We start from the raw sequence: 21,859 nt of genomic DNA, 5'->3' as shown, positions 1-21,859 counted from the left end.
TATAAGGATGGGGCGAGAGAATGTGCTAATGAAGGAAGGCAGAAATGAAAGAATGATAGAAGATTCAATTATTTGACAGGCACTATAACAGCTGCTGAGAAATACACCAAAATAATCAAACGTGTTTTGTTAATATTATAGCAATAATGTTTTACCGTTATTAAAAATGGATACGCCTAAAAATAAACAAAAACGCATTCACTGATTCATTTCCACTGAAACATGCCCTGCTTAACACTATATTTATAAATGTACACTGTCTGTAAACAATCTTTCATCTATTTTAAAACACATGCATGCTCCTTTTTTATATGTAAAAGGCAAAAACACACAAGAATAGATCAGTAAAAGACTGGCAGAAAGTTCTGTGGACAGAGTCCACAACCTTTATCGTCATTCCTCATACCTACAGTCAAACATGGAAGTAGAAGTCTAATGGTTTGGGGTTGTTTTTGAACAGCACATGTTGGAAAGTTATGCTCCACATTCCAGGTGAAAGAAATATTGAACCAACATGGCTTCTATTCCATACTTCAACTCCATGCAATTCCATCTGGAATGCAGCTAATAAGAATTAACTTTACCGAACAAGAAAACAATGACCCGAAGCACACATCCAAGCTCTGTAAGTGTTATTTTAACAGCAAACAGTTGGTTGGAATGTTTAAATTAAATCCTAGGATGACCTGGATTGCCGTTTCAGAAAGAGATATCTTACTAGTAAAGAAATATATTACTAGACAAGTTTAACAAGAGGCATGGCAAAGTATTTCTGCTGAATAATTGGAGAAGTAATTGTACATTTAAGAAAGTATGTTTAACATCTTTACATTTATTTAATTGTGTAGTCAAAGTAAATCGTCCTGGCATTATATTGCCATAGTTCGTTGCATATAAACAAAAAGCATGTGTCTCAAATATAATGAAAGACTGGGGGTTTCCAAAAATTAATGTATCTGTTTATGGTAAAACAAGCATTACTGACAATATGTACAGAATTATATGTTTACAATAAGAAATTAGCATCAGCAGAAATAAGATTAGAGCTTCTGTGATTTTGCATTGATTGTAGTTATGTCTTCACATCTGTCTTGTCATTAGGTTCTTGCCCTACTGCGTCATTATCTGTTTTCAGTTTTCTTCTGCTAGTTTATCTATGCAAGCCAGTCCACATCTTTGCCTCATTGTGAAGTCTTATGTAACATATAGTGAGGTCTTATCATGCTTTATGTAGATTTAATGTTTTTCTTATCTCTGTGCTCCTGATTTCCCTGGTATTGACCCATGTCTGTTTTCCTGGTTCTTAAGAATGGATTATCCCTGTTTTGTGTTGTTTGCCTGTTCTCTGACCACTGCTTTGAAATGTGCAGATGATTTTTTTCACTGCCCAAAAAGAATTGCTTTTGGCAATTTTCAACTCTTAGTTAAATAAGTTTCTACAGTGGTGATCAGCATCATCCTAGATTTTAGCAACTTGTGATGCCCTATCTCAAACATCAGGTCAGCTCTTTAATGGCCTTTCTGCAGTTTACTAACCACTGTTAGGTGTGGATGATGTAGACATGTGTCTCCTGCAGAAAGCCTACTCCACATCTGGACTACCACAATACCACAGTGTGAATGACTTTCTTTGATTTCCATCCAACCTCTCCTGCTGAGGGAATTGATAAGGTGATATCCTGGAATCTCCTCTGCTTCTCACTATGGCCAAGACCAAGCAGATGTTTGAGGACTACAAAAGAAAGAAGACCACAACCAGCCCTATTGTCATCATGGGTCAGGATGTTGCTGGTTGACTTTTACAGATACCTGTTGTCCATCTTGAAAATAAACTAGACTGAAAGGTCAACTGGAGATGCAATAAACTGCTGAAGAATGCAGGCTGGTTTTGAGGTGGTGGTATAAACAAGGACACTTAGTAAACTCACAGTCATTCTAGACAAATAACACCATCTCCTCCAGGGCCTAGTGTGAAACAGTAAAGCTCATTAGGTGGAATATTAATTTAGCTCCTCTGTAGAAAGAAATGGTACAGGAGGTTGTTTATACCAATAGCTATCACACTGTACAACAGCTCATTACTGTGTTGAGACGCTTGCTCTGAGCCAGTCTTAGGATAAGCTCATTGAACAACAACAGAACTAGACTATTCCATCCACTATTTATCTTCAAATGCACTGCCAAATTAATGCCATTTTACTGCCGCTTTATTGCAGTTTTACTACCACTTAACTTCCATTAATTCTTTGGCTTTTACACGATTTACTTTGTTTACACTTTGATCATGTTTGCCACTTTAATTTACCCATAAGTCTATTCCCTGAACAGATCTTTTGTGTCATTTTTAATGTGTAATTACTTTTTAATATACAAACTCTTAGTGCCACTGTAATATATGAATTTCTCTCTGTGATAAATAAAGTGATCTATCTATCTATCTATCTATCTATCTATCTATCTATCTATCTATCTATCTATCTATCTATCTATCTATCTATCTATCTATCTATCTATCTATCTATCTATCTATCTATTGAATAATTTCTGTTAATGATAACCTTGCCGGGGACATTTTGCTGAATGTATTAAATATGCTGAAATATTAAAGCTTTAATGCCCTACAGTACATCTCAAGGTAGATATTATCTTAGATTTTAATACCAAAGTCAGAATAAATCTGTGCAGGGAGAAATGGCTAAATATTTATCCTTCTGTTTACAGAGTGTGTACATCTACAGAGACTGGAGTTTTCCCCTCAGAACAGATATCTTACTAACAGCTCTAAGGAGAATTCATCCAAGTGTTTGACCCAAAAATCCCTGACCCCTGTATGTGGGAGAGAGACCAAGAGAGAGAGAGAGAGAGAGGAGAGAGAGAGAGAGAGAGAGAGAGAGAGAGAGAGAGAGAGAGAGAGAGAGAGAGAGAGTGAGTTGTTAATTATCTTCCTGCTCAGCAAGTAGATCCAATCTGTATCATTATCTAGCGTATTTTAATAAAGCTGTGATCTTGTGATAAAAGCCTGCTATTAAGTTTTGATTTAATAAAGGGTTGAACGCTAATGAACGGTAATTGCAGAGTTACTAAATCAGCTTTACTGTGCCCATGTTATTAGTGAAGTAATGGAATTTGCTCAGTGTGAGTAAATCATCTTATTCCATAAATGTTTATTTATTTGTTATAGCTCCATCTATACATTGATTGAATCCGGGCTATTTGGAAGAACAAATGGTCAAATATTTAACCTGAAGAGAATTTGAGAAATGCCTTTGGAACTGCAAATGTTATGAGGGAAAAAAGGGAAATGGATGTGATATTGATGTAAAACGTGATGCAAAGTGTTACAAATACAGATACAAATGGGGCAGTGTGTTTAGGTTTGCTTTGTTGTTTTACAAAGGTTTTCTATGCATCTGGTTAAAACTAGAGCTAATCGATCTAGGTTTTTACTTGGTTTAATGAGCAGTCAGTTACAAAACTCACTGGACAAATCCAGACCAAGTTAATTAACATGAAAGTACAACATTCATTCATTCAACTGCTGATCATGGTTGTGGTAGATTATAACCACAACCATGTTCAGTTGTCCACAGAATTAGTGGAAAGTGTTAACCAAAAATCTTAACATTGGCATTGCCTGATTTATCAATGTTTAGATTCTCCCTTTTGCAGGATTTGGAGAGTCGAAATTTGTCGGCTGTTTGTTGAATTGTCTCAAAGCTAATTTTCTCACAGATTAGATGAAGATTGTGGCTGGAGAGCAATTTCCATCTTGTGCAACAGATGTTCAATTGGATTTTTGTCTGGGCTTTGATTTTGCAATTCCAGAATGCAAATCTTATTTTTATCAAGCCCTTTATATGTAGATTTTGCCCTGTGATTCAGCTTTTGGTCCTGTTGGGACTTGGCACTTGTATATGGATTAATCAATTTTGACTTAAATAGCAACACAATTTTCAGTTCGTCCTGCTGAAAAGCAACCCTAGGGTCTGATGATATCGGAATTGCATTGCTTGGGTCATGAGTTGTATTTGGTCAGCGCATAAGAAATGCTTTGCTTTTAGACCTAATGTTTCAAAGTATTTTTGTTCAAAAGCTGTCCAATTTTGTCATATGCCATCTAGCAAATTCAGGCATACTTTTATGTTAGTCTTTAAAATGTATCCTTCTAGCCACTCTCCCATTGAAAGCAGATTTTTATTGTTAAAAGCATTGTTGATGGTCACAAAGGATCTCCTATTTCAGCAAGTATTTCAGTCAGTCTCTGTAAATCCTTCAATGTAGTAGCCAGCCTGTTGTACACATATCTGACAACTGCACTTTTTGCCCATGTGCTTGAAGGATGGCCTGAATGTTGTTGAATCTCAGTTGTGCCATACTTTATAAAATTATTTATATTGGTTGTCACAATGCTCCTAGAAAGGTTCTTAACTTAACCAACAGCTCTATCTGCCATTTTTGCTAAGAGACCTCCCAAACTCAGTGTTGCTTATTGTGTGTCAAAAGACAGTCCAAGAGGGAATACTTATTAAGTAATTATTTAATAAATATACAGAAATCTCAATAATGTATGTTTTATATTGGTAGTCATCTCAAGAGGAGCCATAAAAATCACATTTTAATATACTTACATGCGATGTAATAATTAATAATTAATAATTTCTAGAGGCACTGCACATTAAATACAGTAAAATGCGTTTCTTTTGCATATCCCAGGAAGCTGCTGTCAGAGCACACAGTCAATCGTGATATGAAACCTCTATAACACGTAGATTTATAGGCCTTGTCTAAGAGCTAAACAATGGCAGCTTGGCTCTGCAATTTAAAATGGCAGTGCACTGTAGATCTTGATGCCACTTGTAGGGTGACCAGATGTCTCAGCACTTTAGTCTTTTGTCGCACATCCCACAGCTTTATGATTTTAAATAAACATTTTGAACAAAGTTTTTAGTAACAGTTTTGTTTGTTTTTTTACCGCAAGATTCTTTGGTGAGTTATAAAATTGGAATTAACTTAATATGTCAGTAATATTGCTTTTCAGGGGGCGTTGGTCAAAGTATAAAATTAAGAAGGACAACTAGGATAAGAGGAACTTTATTTTCTTTCTAAAGAAATAAATTGTCCAGAATGTTACTTAAACTCTGTACTTACTTGGTGCTATTATTGTTTTTCAGGTCAATGCTATGCACAATTTTGGAACTGAGTAGCATCTGTAGGACTATTATTATAAAAGCAAAATGTGTAGGCTTGTCAGTATCAAAAATGTGTTCCACATTGTCCTACACACTTCATTTACTACTACTAAACCTGCTACTTGTTCCACATGTGGTGTGTTTGCACCCGATCATATTATCGACATGCAATCTTCTTGTGGGTAGAATACAGTGAGCACAACTTATTAATCTGTGGCTATTACTTAATTATCTTGTTCCCTTGTTAATAAATCCTCACCATGACTTAATTATCTCATTCTTATGCCTTGCCTAAGTCATGGCCACAAATTAGGATCCAATACCGTATGTTGATGATTTATTTATTTTTTAAATCCTATGTTGAATCCTATGTATTATTCAAAACCAGCATTGCGGTTTATTATTGCAAATAGTTTTTGGAAAAAATAATTTTCCCTTTTTTTTTTCTTTTTTTTTTTAACTTTAAATAAAAACAGTGACTATTTAAATAGTGCCATGATCTATTTTGCTTTTGAGGCATGTGGACCCAGCAACACCAAGCTGCCACTGCTGGGCCCTTGAGTAAGGCCCTTAATCCTCAGTTGATCCACTGTATGACTGGGATAACTCTGGATAACAGTGTCTGCTAAAAGTAAATGTAAATGAGGAACCGAACAATAGATAGATAGATAGATAGATAGATAGATAGATAGATAGATAGATAGATAGATAGATAGATAGATAGATAGATAGATAGATAGATATGCAATGCATGCACAGTTACATTAAAGACAAGTCCGTGCGCTACTGTTACTACGTTTCCCAGCAGCCTTTGCGGCGAGGTGCCGTAAAGCGACGCTATTATGGTCCGCGGTGACGTTTGCAAATCTGGCGTTTGTGCTGATCGCAGTGTCGGATTTAGCTGGGAGTGCCTTGCAGTAAAGCAAGCATATACTCGTTACACGTCAACGTGTAACCCGCAGGGACATCTTCAGTCCGCTGACACACGGGATTGATCCACCGAACGGCTGCTTCGAGTTTCACGAACAATCGAGTCGATCAAAATTCCTTTTCGAGGCCTAGTGGAAGGATCTGATCCTCGGGCTCACCTGCGCACTCCAGGCGTGATGACAGGACGTTCTACCGGGGAGAGCTGTTGATGTCTTTCGCTAATCTTGCTCATAAAGGAGGCAAGCACCTGCACTCAGAGAGGTTGCTTAAAATCTGATCGAGTGACACGTGATTAAAGAATGGCTCAACATGTTTTAAAACATAGTGAGGGACAAAGTTCTTGCTAGCTAGCAGCCTTACCAAACTAGCAGGCTAATAAATGAATTGAGTCTTGAGAGTTGATGGTTTTGGTGTTGTGAAGTAGTGCGGCCATGTGTTTCCTAACTATGTTACATTTCTCTCGTTCAAGCCTTTGGTTAATCTCGCTGATCCTTAAAGTGATTAAAGCAGAATGACTGAAGACCTCAACAGCTTTACTTTGTTAGCTAATATTAGTTAGAGTTAGATAGTAAGCTGGTGACGTCAGGGCTGTTTTCTGCCTTGTTTGTTTTCTTGAATTTAATTTGACATAACACCTCCTGTCCTGAATACTATCTCATTGTGGATTACTCACTCACTGGAACTGGAGACTCCTTCTGTAAAAAATAAATAAATAATCTCTGTACACAAAACCTCACCATGTCAACCATTTATCAACTTTTCTTTCTTAAGCCATGTGCACATTGTGCGATTTTTGGCCATGATTTGGAAAATTGTGAAAATCCTAAAAGAATCCTATGCTGAAATCTGTAGTCTTTGTTGGCTGATTTGACATGTTCACCAACAGCGGATTAATGGCCGTTGTGATCATTTTTTTTTCTTCGATGTAATTCTGGCAGTGTCAACGACAATTTCGCACGACAATTAGCACGACAATTTCGAACCACTGCAGGGAAAAGGTCGAAACGAGTGGACAGTACAGCAAGAAGAGCTTGAGATTGAGTTATGGAAGGAAAAGGAGTATGACATTTTTTCATTGTCCGTTCACGTCATGAACAAAATGAAGCTACAGATGTTTTTTTGTTTTTTTGCTGCTAGCTACCGTTAGTGAGAGAACGCTGGTCTGCACGTGTCACATATTGATGACAATCTGTGATTTTCTCTGACAAGTCTTTTTCTTGTGTGCGTCTGTTTTTGACTGTCGTACAGTCTGACAAGCAACAGTCGCAAAGGAATATTTGAAATGGCACAGTGTATCTATTTATCAGGTCTTTGATTACCTCGATCGGAGATGTCGGTCTTTGGTGACCTTTGATTTACCATGTCATGTAGGAGAAGAGGGAGAAAATGTAAAAAAATGTGAAAAAAATTGAACAATAAGAAGCGTCTTGCCTTTCATTAGAGTTCACTGAATAGCTGCGTTAAAGCTGAACTGTACATTGGCATGTTTCTTATTGTACTGTAAGTTTTACTGAACCCGAACGCTCTCTATTTATATCTTTTGAAATGATATTAAATCATAAATGAATGGGCCCATTGTCAACTTTAGTTATTCGGCCCATGGCTCTTGAATTTTGGTTCTTCGTAGCAAAAGGTTTGGTCAGCTCTGATCTAGAACGTTTGCCGTATACGTGTCTGTGTGCGTACAAGTTTCTGTTCTTGTTCACAGTAAAATGTGTAAAAAAAAAAAAAATTTACATTTTTGAAATCACAATAGACAAGTAAGTGGCTTTAATAGAGATATAATTCTGTTTTATTTTATCCACACAGAAAACGTATGTGGACTACTGATGAGGCTGCCATGCTCTTCATGGACGTCAGGGTTTGAAGTGGCTGCTCTATCCGCCAGACCCCGTGGATACCCGTTGCCCTCGAGGCTCTGATAGGCGCACCCTTACGAGAGTGAACAAGTCGATCCTGCTAAACATGAACCGATATCTGCCGGTGGCCCGGCAACACTTCCTGACTGCTCTCGCCAGCACGAGTGTGGTGGTGAAATGTATATGCGTCACGGTGTTTGTGCTCTACCTCGTCTCGTGGCTAGCGGACACGCGCATGGCTCTCGGAATCACACCCGGATTCCTCTTTCCTCCCAACTTCTGGATCTGGACTCTGTTGACGCATGGCGTGGTGGAGCAGCACGTGTGGGACGTAGTACTAAACTTGGCCACAGTGATTATTGCAGGAAGACTGTTGGAGCCTCTGTGGGGCGCTTTGGAGTTACTTATCTTCTTTGCAGTGGTGAACGTTGCTGCCGGTTTGCTTTCAGGCCTCTCCTACGTTCTCGCCTACGCTGCCACCTTCGACCTGAGCTACCTGTTTGACGTACACATCAGCGGCGCGCCCACGTTTCTCGGTGCCGTGCTGGTGGCTCTAAAACAGACGTCAGGCGACACGACTGTGCTCCGAGTGCCTCAGATTCGTCTGAAGGCAGCCCCAGCACTGGTCCTGCTAGCACTAGCAATCTTGCGGCTAGCCGGGCTGCTGGAAAACGCAGCGCCGTTAGTGGGCTGCAGTTATGGTGCGTTAGCAGGGTGGGTATACTTGCGCTTCTACCAGAGGCACAGCCGTGGACGTGGCGACATGTCAGACCACTTTGCTTTCGCCTCGTTCTTCCCGGAGGCACTTCAGCCGGCGGTGGGTTTCATCGCCAGCCTGGTGCATGCCGCCCTCGTCAAGATGAAGGTGTGCCGCAAGATGGTCAAGCGCTACGACGTCGGCGCTCCGTCATCGATCACGATCAGCCTGCCTGGCACAGATCCACAGGATGCCGAGAGGAGACGGTAAGAACCCCAAATGATGTGAACGAGTTTATTACGCTCTGAAAAACTACAGCTGTAGTTCGAGGAGTTTGATGTGGTTCACATTCACTGTGAGCACTTTTGTGTACTTTTTTTTTTTTGTTTTGTTTAAATTGGGAAATGAACTAGAAGTTCAGCAGGTTCCTCTTTCTCTCTCTGGCTCTTCTTTTGGGACAGAAAAAAAATGTCCTGCATTTATTGCGCATTGAATCAAAAAACTTTGTCAAATGTTGTGACTCCGCAATAGAAATTGTAACACTATAGTATGGTTTGCACATGAGAGAATAGTGTTGAGTTGTTACATTGCAGTATTTTAACTGTATTTCAAGAAAAAAATTCCATAGTAGATCCAGGGTCTAGAAATGACTTCTTGGCACCTTATTTGCTTTTCTCTGTTATGAAATAATTTAAGTAGGAATGAAATTAAATTTCCCGGGCCCTCTATTAGGAAAAATAAGAATTCCACACGTTAGAATAACACGCCATTTTTTTAAAATTATTATTTATTTATTTTTATTTTTTTTGTGTGTATGTGTGATGCTTTTAGTGTGCGGTCCAAACTTTGACATACACTCCACAGGCCTTTTGCTTAAAGTCTCGAAGTTCATAAGACGAAAAAGTACAGCTCGTCTTGTAAACTATCATGGCAATAAAACACACGTTAATGGAATAACGTACACTTAAAAACACAAGACGGCTTTTCCACTCACAAAGTACATATGGAGAAAAACTAACATTTACAGATCATTAAACTGCAGGACTCCATATAACCACTCTGCTGTAGATAAAACTCTACTGGCATGGCATTTAAAAACAATAAACAAACAAACAGCTTGTCTTGTTTCTGTCATGCCTCAAAGGACAAGTGCTGACCCTGGAGACTTCATAGCAGCATATCAGATCTTTAGATTTCGTATTTTTGAATTACATAACCAGTCCATTTTTTTCCCTTCCATTTAGGATTAGTGTGTGATTGTGTAGAGTTTTTGTTTGCTATCCAAGTCCATCGTGAAGGAGGTGTTACTATAGAAACAGTGACTTTAGAAGGAAAAAAAGGGCACTCATATAAACCTGTGGCGCTGCTGTTACTGAAACTTCAGACTTGATCAATTAAATGTATTATTTCCCATTTGTGATTGACTTGCAGGCAGCTGGCGCTGAAAGCTCTGAACGAACGTCTAAAGAGAGTGGAGGATCAGTCTGCCTGGCCCAGCATGGAGGACGAGGAAGACAACGAGGACGACGAAGTTCGGACGGACGTGCCCCTGCTCCCGACCCGAGAACCCTCGCCGTCAGCTCCCAGCACTACCCAGAATTCCACAGGGCAAGAATCGAGCATCATAAGCTTTGAAGATGCCCCCACTCACTCCTAACACACACACACACACACATACATACATACATACATACATACATACACACATACATATATATATGATACATACATACATACACACAAAAACACGTGTATACGAGTACAAGGACCGCTCGAGCGCAGTGCTCTGAATCTGAGACACAATCACAATCCCTGCTGCAGAGGTAGGAACGATTTGTCCTCAAGAGCAAGACGGCTTGCCATAGATAGTTTATAAATCTCGATCTGTTCTAATAAACGCTCTTAAACTAAACAAGCCTACAAGTACTCTGATATGTTCAGCTTAGACGTTGTACAGACAAACTTTTCTGAAAGTGTCTATCTGTGGCACTGTGGCTTTTTTTTTTTTTTTTTTTTTTTTTCAATGTACGAACAGGATCTTTTCTTCTGTGTGTGTGTGTGTGCGCGCGTGTGTAAGGATTCTGGATAGAGTCGGCTCTGAGGAAACGCTTCAGCTGCTGCTGGGACATATAATTTATATTTTAAATTAGCTGCAATCTCTCCAGTTGGCTTCTGGTTAACTCCTAAACCATCCCAGCAGCAGGTAACAAAGCAGTTTATATATATATATATATATATATATATATATATATATATATATATATATATATATATATATATATATATATAATTAAGTATATGATTTTTCCTTGGGATTTGGGTTTAAATGCTATTTGTGCCTGTTTGTTTCTGACTTTCAGAAATCATTTCAGACATCAGCTGGTTTGCCAAAGGTGTAATGCTAGAGAAAATGATTAAAAAAACAAAAACGAGCTGTGCATCATGTAATATTACTGTCCGTGGTACATTGATTTTTTTTTCTTCCAGGGAATCATCTATATTTCATTTTTATTTGCTCCCAACAACAAATTCAAACTATTTGAGACGATTTAATTCTGGGTGATGTAAATGTGCAAGAGGAACGGAGCTTCCTTGAAAATATGGTATGTGAATTTCGGTATGTGAACATTAGTCATGATGATGTAACTATTTTAAATTGTTTTTAAGCACTACTCCCTGCAGTGTTGTGGCTTTACTTGGTCACAGTCCTGACATGTGGATAGAAAAAAGTGATAATATAATAAACAAGTTTTATTGAGGAGCTGAATTAAAAAAATCTGACTCTTCTGAAGCCACCAGCAATCCAAAAGCCTTAAAAATAGGTGTAATGATTGTGACTGGAACAAGTGAAAATAATTATAGCATGTATAATAAGGTGTATCACATTAAATTTGTAAGACAAGTAAGATAATTATTTTATTATTTTTTTTATGTCTTCTGTCTTGGAGTGCTTTGCTTTATCATCCATGAGAACATGCCAGCTGTGGTCCTTGCACATGTGTTTATTACACCTAGGCTTTAACGCTGATTATCATTCATTTCCTGTGTGTGTGTGTGTGAGAGAGAGAAATCCGGATTGTTTAAACTAATAACAGCAATACAGTCGCATACTCCAATTCTATTGTACACAACACTTTCCTTCTCTGCTGTTATTCATTAAGTTTCATAAACTAGAGTCACTACACATCATTTCTATATGCTAATTTTTGTAATAAAAACCTACATGGTGTAAAGCTGATCCTGTATCAGTAACATGCACTATAATGCTTTCATTCATTCCCTCTTCTGATCTGTGATTTTTATTTTTTTACATTTTTTGCAGTATATTTCCTAAATGCAGCCTTTTTTTATCAAGAATTTGGCTATTCTGTATGATTGTGTTTGTGGGAGTAGTTATTCGGTACGTTTAAATAAACGTGAATATATTGGAGAGAAAATCAGGGCTGTTTTTATAAAACAGTGTTTTTTTTCTTCTCTGCAGATTTGATTAATGCTCAGAGACAGAGGGAAAAGGTTGTTTTTGCTCACATCTCATTTTTGTTTGTTTATTTTCTGCTATTATTTTTCTCCCACGTTTTCCGACTTGGTCCTGACTTTCCTTTAATCCTTGGCTTAAAAGCGACCCCTGAGATACACCTAAAATTCTCTCTTTGTCTCCAATAAAAGGTTACATGGAGAACACCTCATACTTGCCCCGTTATTATACACACCAGCAGTTTGTGACATTTTTATACACTATACAATGTGAAGAAATCCTAATTATGCATATTAAATTATATATAAAATATTTATGAAATGTTTTTGTTTGTTTTTTTTTATGGTACTAATATCCCAGGATATTTCTTTTCCTTATGCCTGTATTTTGGGCCTTTGGGGGGGGGGGATTATGTTTAAGCTTTTTCAGGAGCCAGGAGTCTTAATGCAAAGCCGGTTTTGCTTTTCCAAAAAAACATGCTGTCTTCTAAAGGGAGATGCTAGACAATAGATTAGGACACCACTGTAATCATAAGATGTGTTTGTGCTTATTAAACACTTCTTTCCACGTTTAGTCCCTCTTTAGGATCAGGTTTATTGGCCAAGTGTGTTGACACACACAAGGAATTTGATTTGGTGTCTGTTAGTGACTCGAAGTACAGACATAAATAACACTATACATTCAGCTTGGACTATACAAGACAAAACGGACAATGTGAGACAATATAGAAAGTCAAGTATTAAATAGGGATACGGAGTATATGACATAGTGTGAGTGCATTGTAGTGCAAATAACAGTATTGTGCGTCTGGTTACTTTGGAACATTGTACAGTATACAGCAGCAATAGTGTGTGTAACATATACATATGATGTGATGACTGGCAGTTCTGATAAGGCAGTACTTATAGATATGAAGCAGAGAATATAATTAAGGTAAGTTATTAATGAGGCTGATTGCTTGGGATTGCTGTGTCTGGCAGTTTTGGTAAACAGAATTCTGTACAAGTCCTGGAGAGTGGGCAGGGTTGTTATAATAATCTCCACTCTTCTGGGAAGACGTTCTCCTAGATTTTAGTATTTTAGTAGAGATTTGTGTTCATTCTGCTATAAGGGTGTTAGTAAAGTCAGGTACTGATGTAGGGTGAGGAGGCCTGGGGTGCAGTAAGCGTGCACATAAAGGTGTTTAATGAGGTTAGGATCGGAACTTTATAGCAGGTCACTCAAGAGGTATTGTCATGCTGGAACAGGTTCGAGTCTTCTGGTTCTAGTTCATCTTATACAAAACGTTGTGGAAAGAACCAAATATGGCTGGAAAACTCAGGTGGCCCAATACTTTTCTCCATTTAGTGTATGTGCAATGTTGATAATACTGAGATGGTGGTTAAGTTCATTTTTACTACTAGAAGATGAAAAAACCTTGGAAAATTGGAAATCATTTGAAACAGTTGAAACCACCATTAAGTTACTGAGCAACTCAAGAACTTTGAGGGTGGACTACTCCAATGGCTACAGTAAACCATAGTTTACATGAACAGATCTGCATTTAAGCACCCATCACTAAACAGCACACCTCATCAGTGATTGAACTGATATGAAGACATTCAGTGCCACCCAGATAAGGAAGGGTTCCTCTCAAGGTTTCTCCCTCATGCCACCTCAAGAAGTTATTCCTTGCTATAGTTGACACTGGCTTGCTTTTATTAGGGATAAGTATATAGGAACTAATCTTTCTATACATTCCTTTATATAACTTTAGAATCACTTTATCTTTGTAAAACTGCTCTGAAAATATGCTCATTGTTTACAGCACTCTACAAATAAAAATTCATTAAACTGAATTGAAATTACTTTGAAGTGCATGCAGAACGGAAACCGAAGGTATGTACAAGAAATATTTTTTTTCCGAACACAGAGCCCTATTCTGAATCAGTCAATGTAAAGATAAAAAGAGTTTATGTGAAGATGGTCATATATACACAGGATTGAATTTAAATATTGAAAGCACACATTCCTAACATCGGTTCTGGAATACACCGTCATGCACATGTTTATGTTTTTCCAGCTTAACCCCATATTATTAAGCTAATAGGTTTACTTAGGGTTGGAAACCTGCACACTAACGCCATATCCAGGAGTCCAAATGATTTCCAGAGAGTCAATGATTTTTAAAGTTTTGTTATTGTTATGAAAATGCTAATAGTGATGCCTGTGATAAATTGTTAATAGTCATCGTATATTTATTGAGTTCCAGACAGTACTTATTAAAATAAGAGCCCAATATTTGTTCAATATTTGTTGTTTATTCCAACAGATGTTCAGAGGGGGTCAGTGGAATTTATTTTATGGGGTAATTGAGCTGAACTCCACACTTCTGTTTTCATAAATATGTAGCGATGGCTGTTTGAGCGTGTATTGACTCACCTTCACCACTAGATGGCAGCAGTAGCATGGCCATAGATAGATATATAACTGTACAAAGTAAAAATGTTTACTTAAAAACTTACTTACTTAAAAATGCAGTTTTCCTGTGCATTACAGTTTTCCTGGAGATTTTAAATTAAGGCAAATTGCGTGTTTATGTGCAAATTTCTTTAAGAAGGACACTAAAAAATAGTATTAATGATTCATGAAAAAGCTCAAAAACTGTTTCTACTGAACTTTTCTCACTTTTCTTGAAAAGTTCATCTTGTAAATGTCCGCTTGTATATCTGTGACCAAATCAAATGTCTTCTTCTGTCAGCCACTGTGGAATGAAAACACAGCTACTAAACCCACATGAATAGATTTTAGCTTGTGCAGTTTGCTACAGATTGCAAGCTCTGACTAGTGCGCTCCCTGACCATCCAAGCCAAAACATAAAGTATGCTGAGATGATTGAATGCCTTCTAGATGGCCACAGTGAGGTCAACTCGCAATCTGATTGGGTAAAGCAGCAGCTTCATCCTCATGTATTTCCCATGACCAGCCACCTGCAGTTTTTATTTTTGAAGGCCTTACAGGGAATACCTTTGTCCCCAGCACCATGTGACATGATGGCTGGTATCTGATTGGATAGAACTCCAACGTAAACAAAAGTTATGAAATGAATACTTTTGGGAATAATTTAATACATATTTGTGACCAATATAGAATATATTAAAAGGTAAGTCTAGGTTTCTGGTAGAGTTTAGGCCAGCAACGAAGCTGTATTTACACATGAAGATAATCTATGATGTCGTATGAATCACGATACATTATATATATATGAACAACATTCAGTCATTAATGGCTCAATTGCGTTTTTTAAAATAATATTACAATCAGTATTTCCTGGTGTGTGTGTGTGTGTGTGTGTGTGAGAGAGAGAGAGAGAGAGAGAGAGAGAGAGAGAGAGAGAGAGAGAGAGAGAGAGAGAGAGAGAGAAGTTCCGCTGATGTTCTCGGCGGTGTCGGAAAGGGTTAAATGAGATCATCACTTCGCGTGCACGCGCAGGCGTGGCCCACGTACGTGCACGCGCCCCCCAATACACACTCACTCACAGGCGCAACACCACCCTTCTGTGAGCGCCCGCCCTGTGCGCGTGCTCGTGACTAATTCATTGTATGTGGTAGGAGAAGACGCTGGCGCCCAACGGCTGTGAAAACGAGACCGTCAGAAACCTAAAATTCAAGTAAGATTTTCTTAGTAATACGAGTCCACGACGATTTTTTTTAATCCTGTTTCGAAGCTATATATATATTTTGTTATTTATTCATATTAGAGAGACTTATTTCAAACATCCAGAACCGTAGGAACGAACGTTAGCGTAGTGCCTTAGCCGAAGCGCTAACTAGCCAAAGAGAAAAATGACCGGTGTAATAAAAAATAATTTTACTTGGGTTTTCCGTTATATTTTTCTATGGAAAGTTTTATTTGAGGACTTTTTTATGACACGACGGACCGTTTTTTTTTAAAGAAAGCGGTCGTTGTTGTGTGAAGGAAGGCTTTGTGAGCTAGCTAGCTAACTATTGTGAAAGTAGTAGCATAGAACAGTGACGCCTCGCTTTTTTTTTTTACATCTCAAATTGAGATTCATATATTTTATAAAAATAATGTAAATATGTGTATGTAAATTGGTTAACATTTCCCGTAGTTAACCTGTTACGTAAACATAAGCGAGCAACAACGAGTTAGTATAACATCATTAAAATATCCCGATTAATAAGCCTGGCTTGCTGAATCCCAGAAATTTCTTCGTCTCATTAATGTTATATTTGTATTAATTAAAAAAATTTATGAGGTATTGAATGATTAATGTAACAAATGTAGGTTAGTGTGCTGACTAGTTATCTATAAGTCATGAAACTTTCCTGTTGATGAAGCTACAATGCAGTGCCAGATATTTATTTATTATAATTTTTAGTTTTTCACATTTCTTATTTTTTAAGAGATTCTGCACAGTATTTTAAGTAAAACGTATCATATTGTTGGATAAGGTTATGACAGATCTTTGGCATAATGAGTAATCCAGTTGATTGTAGGTTTGAATGCAGTTTCCAGTTGTACACCACAGTTTTGGATCTCCAGCGACTGCTGAGCTTCCAAAAATAAGCCATCGTTGTGTTGGAATTGGTGATGATCTGTTCATGATCTGCCTTACAAAGTCTCCTCCCCATGATTGAGAAATAAAGCCTGGTTAGATCTCTGTGGAATCGGTTAGGACAGTGTGTGTGTGTGTGTGTGTGTGTGTGTGTGTGTGTGTGTGTGTGTGTGTAGCCATCTGTTGCACCTTGACGCCATCTTCTAGCTGGAGAGTTTTCTGACACCCAAACCTTGTGCTTTAAAAACACCTTAAAGGCTATTTTTTTCCGTCTTCTCCGTGTCAAATGGAGACAACATGCACTCTGTTCATTCTTTACCATTGAGGGGGCTTACAGACCCAGCACTGTTGCATTGATCTGCATTGGAGCTGGCTGCTCTAAATAAACTGTTTCTGAGTGTTTCTGTTGCTGGATTTCATTTCGAATGTCCTGTGAGGCATCAGCGAACAAACCCTGCTCAGTTTCCTCTCAATTGACATCGCACACTTTTTAGAAGTTGACGTTTATCCCTAAAAGGATAGTAAAGCTTTAATTTTTGGCAAATCTAGCTTTTATACATCACACACATTAAGGAAGTTGTGTGGGTGTACTTCTGTAGTGGGTGAGTAGGAAACCACAGATTGCCTCTAAAAATACACCAGCACACGTACACTTCTGTGACTGTACTGTCAAAGTAATGTTTTGGTGTTCCGTAACACACATTTTAATGTGATTTTTTTTAGGAGGATTATAAACAAGGGAAATGCTTCTTACTATATGGTGCCAGAATAATACAGTAGAATAGACAGTTTGTGTGTTAGGAATTATTTATTTGTGATAATTGGTCTGGTTTGCTTCAAACTTCAGCTCATATACGCTTTCAGGATGTTTCACGAATGTTAGTTGTTTATGAAACAATCAGCCAGGTCGTAAACAACAAGGAGTGATCTGTGAAAGTGCGTGTTTTATTGTTGTCAGTTTAGATAAAAAAAACAGTGTCTTGCTTCAGCTCTGATGTTGCAGATCACGAGGAGGAAGATTACCCAGAATCCCATCATCAAGTAGAAGGGTTTTGATTGAAAGCATATTTTGAGACTTTGAACTCTACTCAGGCCTTCATTAAAGCTGAGTGTTTGTATGGCTTTTACTCCAAGTTTAGACAGCAATGGCCTGCTACATTTAAAATATCTAGTGGTTAAATTTTATTTACAATTCTGAATGTAAAATAATTGATACAAATTTGATTCCTAAAGTGATCCATCTATTGAGAAAGAGTCTGTTAGCAAAAAATAGATCAGTGATTTAGCACTTGTCTCAGCACCTTTATTAAAGAAAAATTGAATAGTTAGTAGCTGCTTTCTTTAAAAGGATCAGCACCTCTGTTTTGCTGTGGGAAATGAAACTAATACATTTGCTTCAGCCAGCAATTTATATGAAGAGGATGTGAGACATGAGGTTGGAGATCCTGCTGATTTCCTCTTCTCTTTCATTTACATATCTTTAGCATTTGAATTGAAGTCTTTTTTCCCCCCAAACTGCTGCACTCTACCATTCTGAGCTGAAGGACTTGGAGGCCTGTGTGGATTAAAGTATAGGTTGTTTTGCAGTGCTTTTCTAAGACTTTTCATATTGTCTGTTAAAAGTAGCTGTGTGTTTCTTGTTTGTGCCGAGTTAATGTATATATTGCTTCAAAGTTAATGTCAGGCTTGATAAAATCAGTTTTGGGATGATGTCGCTTCATGACTCCTGTCCCAAATGACGCACCCTTTTTTTACTATTTCATTTAGATTCCACATGGTTGATGGTTGAGGTAACGTTATATGCTTCTCTGAAACAATTTTCAAGGTTGCATGTTGTTAGAGGCTAAAGTTGTACTTTTTAACATGTATAGTCTGTTTATTGTATACTGTTTATCAATTTAAAATATTACAATTAATTTTTGATTGCTATATTAAGTTACATTGTTTATAGATTTATATTGCAGTATGTTTGTAGATTTATTTATTATTTTGTCATCATTATTATTAGTCTGTTAAAGTGACCAGTCGTGTACAATCATAACTGTGTCTTAGAAGCAATTTAGAGTCCCCATTGTGGTAATCTGAATGCTTTCTTTTTATACAGTGTTTAACAGGTCTGTGTGATTTTTCCAGAAGCATGGTGTGTAGTATAGGTTTACCACGATAAAGGTCATTTTGTGTGGGTGTGGGGGATTCATAGATCACATGCTGAGTGACGCAGACTGCTATCGTGTGTGTGTGTGTGTGTGTGTGTGTGTGTGTGTGTGTGTGTGTGTGTGTGTCAGTCAGTTCCCTTAGCAACTATCAACAGTACACTGATGCTGAATCGTGTGTGTGTCTAACCTGTAACCTGTTTTTGTGTACTGTAGGCATGGCAGCAATTCGTAAGAAGCTGGTGATCGTTGGTGATGGAGCATGTGGAAAAACTTGTTTGTTGATCGTCTTTAGTAAAGACCAGTTCCCTGAGGTCTACGTCCCCACCGTGTTTGAGAACTATGTAGCCGACATTGAAGTGGATAGCAAACAGGTAACTCACGAACACACACTCACGCATTAGCTTTATTTATTTAACCTGACTTCCTGCCACAAAATGTACTCAAAGTAAATACACACTAGACAAGCAAAAGTTCCGCTCAATATTATGCATTTCCCGATATGAAAGAGACAGGTGTGTGGCTTGCATTACACTCCATATGCACACAGGAAGTAGTAATCTTTATTGCCTTTTCAGGTAATGCTGAAATACGGTTTAACTGTATTTAGGCTTAGATAGATTTATAATTGATGTGTCATAGGTCAGAGTACAGAGCAAAGAAGCACTGGTTTAATAAATGTCTCATTGTGTGTTAATGTTTACAGCAAATTGAATTGAAAGTGGTTGTTTAGACCCACAAACCTAGTGTAATTAACCAAACACCACAACTGTCCTCTGGAGTCATTTGGTGTGAGATTATATTCAGTTGTGCTTCCCTGGTACAGAAAAAGGTCACCATTTTAGCAGCCTGTATTATGAAAGACTGATGAGTTTTTTATAACACAATTCTGCTATATTACTGTGATGAACAGTATGTCTCATGTTATACACTATTTGTCCTAAGGGTCTAAATCTAGTGGAAAGCTTTTCCAAAAGTTTGGAGGTTATTATAACAAAAGAGGATTGATAATGTGAAATTGGGTGTTTCATAGCACATGTGGGCATGATGGTCAGGTGTCCACAAACTTTTGCCCACGTAGTATAGCAAAATGACTGTGTTCTGTTTGAAACACCAACTACATGTGAGTCATTTACTCATGAAAGTTTTAGTTTGCGGCTGTGTGTTGGTTATGACAATCAGCACACAGTATAATGAATGTGGCAATTATTGCTAATTTAGCAGTTCATCAATTTTAAATACTTTTTCTATTTGGTTTTATTTTAATTCTGATGTGAGTAATTGGCAATTTGATATACTGTAAATGTTTTTTGTGTTTCAGGTGGAGCTTGCTCTCTGGGATACTGCAGGGCAAGAGGACTATGACAGGCTCCGCCCACTTTCCTATCCAGACACTGATGTTATTCTCATGTGCTTCTCTATTGACAGTCCAGACAGTTTAGGTGATTATGCACTCTATTAATTTTGAGATATTAATATCTTGTTCCTTTTTTTGCCACAGCATTACGGTAAATAGGAATAACTATTGTGTGTAAAAGTTTGAGTGACATGTCAGGCCCAGTGAGGGAGAATATTAATTACAGCATTTTTTTCCACAAGAAACTGTTTAGCTTATTTACTAATAAATGTGCCAATGATGATGTCAATGATTTGTTTAACAAATTTAGTTGCATAAGGGATCTGTTTAACGTCACATATTTGAATAGAAGTTTTATTTGTTGACACAGTATACAGCATTACATGCAGCAAACCACGTTTCAGGGTGAAGGGTTGTTCGTCAGTGCCTCACCTTTGACCTCTGTCTGTCTGTACAGAAAACATTCCGGAAAAGTGGACACCTGAGGTCAAACACTTCTGCCCGAATGTACCCATCATCCTTGTGGGCAACAAAAAGGATTTACGGAATGATGAGCACACACGTAGAGAGCTGGCAAAGATGAAACAGGTAATCACTCTGTCACTGCTTTAAATTACAGTTCTAATTGGTAGTACTGAAAACCCTTTTGTAGGAGTAATAATGTGAATCATGAGTATTGTGTAAATGTTTATCCTGATCTACTCTGGGTGATCAGTCTGGTATTACAGAAAGAAACTTTTTTGTGATTTTAAATGTGTTTGGTCACGTCCTCATAAATAACCCAATTTTTTTAAAACATGAAACAATGTCTAATCTGCGTCATGATAAACTGTGACACGTTGCCTAATATCTCTGTTTAAAATCCTTTCTTTCCGAACAGGAGCCAGTTAAAGCTGAGGAAGGGCGGGACATGGCTAATCGTATTGGTGCTTTTGGCTACATGGAATGCTCTGCAAAGACGAAGGATGGTGTGCGAGAGGTGTTTGAGATGGCCACCAGGGCGGCACTGCAGGCACGCAGGGGCAAAAAGAACAGCAAATGCTGTCTCCTCTGAACATGCAGCACTGGACTCAAACCCCAGTTAGGGGTGCAAAATGTGTGTAGATGCACACTCATTCCTCAAACTCGCCAAACGTTTTGGAAGAAAGAGTAATTGCTCAGAAAATAGGGGTATTTTTGTTTGTTTGTTTGTTTTTTTTATTCTCCAATTAGTCATGGAAGTGTTTTATCAGTATTTAAGAAATTGCAAAGGACTCTGACTTTTGCCTGTTTTGTTTGTTTTTGATGTTTTACCTGAGTTTTGTGATATTATTAAAGCCACGCCCACCTGCCAAATGCTGTCATGTGACTCAGAAGCCTGCCAAAAGTGCTCACAATTGCTGGGATTTTTTTTATTTCCCCATGAAACAGGGCTGAAAAGTTAACGTGATTTGTAATGTGTGTATGAGTCATTTTTATGGTTTGTTTTAGATTAGGAATTTCGACACAAACTTTCTTTGGAAGCTAAAAGACGGGTGGGGTTAGATATGTATACATGTACATATGTAACACGTGTGTGGATGCACACGGTCATGACTGGAAGTCCATTTGTAAACTAGACTTGGTAATCTTATGTAATAAAAGACTTTCTATAAGGAATAA

General features: G+C 37.9%; 2 protein-coding genes across 3 annotated transcripts; both read left to right on the top strand.

Annotated features, from left to right (window-relative positions):
* Positions 1–6,014: 6,014 nt before the first annotated feature.
* tmem115 (transmembrane protein 115) lies at positions 6,015–12,460 on the top strand. Of its 2 annotated transcripts, none has more exons than XM_083555431.1 (3): positions 6,015–6,358; positions 7,929–8,941; positions 10,107–12,460. In XM_083555431.1, exons 2-3 carry the CDS (start codon positions 8,085–8,087, stop codon positions 10,330–10,332), a joined length of 1,083 nt encoding a protein of 360 aa, XP_083411557.1. In that variant the 5' UTR covers positions 6,015–6,358; positions 7,929–8,084; the 3' UTR covers positions 10,333–12,460. The 2 variants fall into 2 exon arrangements, with proteins under 2 accessions (XP_083411557.1, XP_083411556.1); XM_083555430.1 differs by having other exon boundaries at positions 6,015–6,380.
* A 3,179-nt stretch (positions 12,461–15,639) lies between these two features.
* rhoab (ras homolog gene family, member Ab) lies at positions 15,640–21,859 on the top strand. The gene is made up of 5 exons (XM_083555467.1): positions 15,640–15,799; positions 19,078–19,235; positions 20,183–20,303; positions 20,676–20,806; positions 21,099–21,859. Exons 2-5 carry the CDS (start codon positions 19,080–19,082, stop codon positions 21,270–21,272), a joined length of 582 nt encoding a protein of 193 aa, XP_083411593.1. The 5' UTR covers positions 15,640–15,799; positions 19,078–19,079; the 3' UTR covers positions 21,273–21,859.

Source organism: Silurus aristotelis (genome assembly GCF_946808225.1).
Source record: "Silurus aristotelis genome assembly, chromosome: 11".
NCBI classification, from domain to species: domain Eukaryota; kingdom Metazoa; phylum Chordata; class Actinopteri; order Siluriformes; family Siluridae; genus Silurus; species Silurus aristotelis.
This window is presented reverse-complemented; position numbering and strand designations above follow the sequence as displayed.

What these genes read in the sequence shown, in the direction of transcription:
- tmem115 (XM_083555431.1), top strand. Translation starts at nt 8,085, where the DNA reads ATGAACCGATATCTGCCGGTGGCCCGGCAACACTTCCTGACTGCTCTC. An exon ending in CAGGATGCCGAGAGGAGACG is followed by an intron (nt 8,942 to 10,106) that starts GTAAGAACCCCA and finishes ATTGACTTGCAG; the next exon opens with GCAGCTGGCGCTGAAAGCTC.
- rhoab (XM_083555467.1), top strand. Translation starts at nt 19,080, where the DNA reads ATGGCAGCAATTCGTAAGAAGCTGGTGATCGTTGGTGATGGAGCATGT. An exon ending in TGACAGTCCAGACAGTTTAG is followed by an intron (nt 20,304 to 20,675) that starts GTGATTATGCAC and finishes CTGTCTGTACAG; the next exon opens with AAAACATTCCGGAAAAGTGG. An exon ending in AGCTGGCAAAGATGAAACAG is followed by an intron (nt 20,807 to 21,098) that starts GTAATCACTCTG and finishes CTTTCCGAACAG; the next exon opens with GAGCCAGTTAAAGCTGAGGA.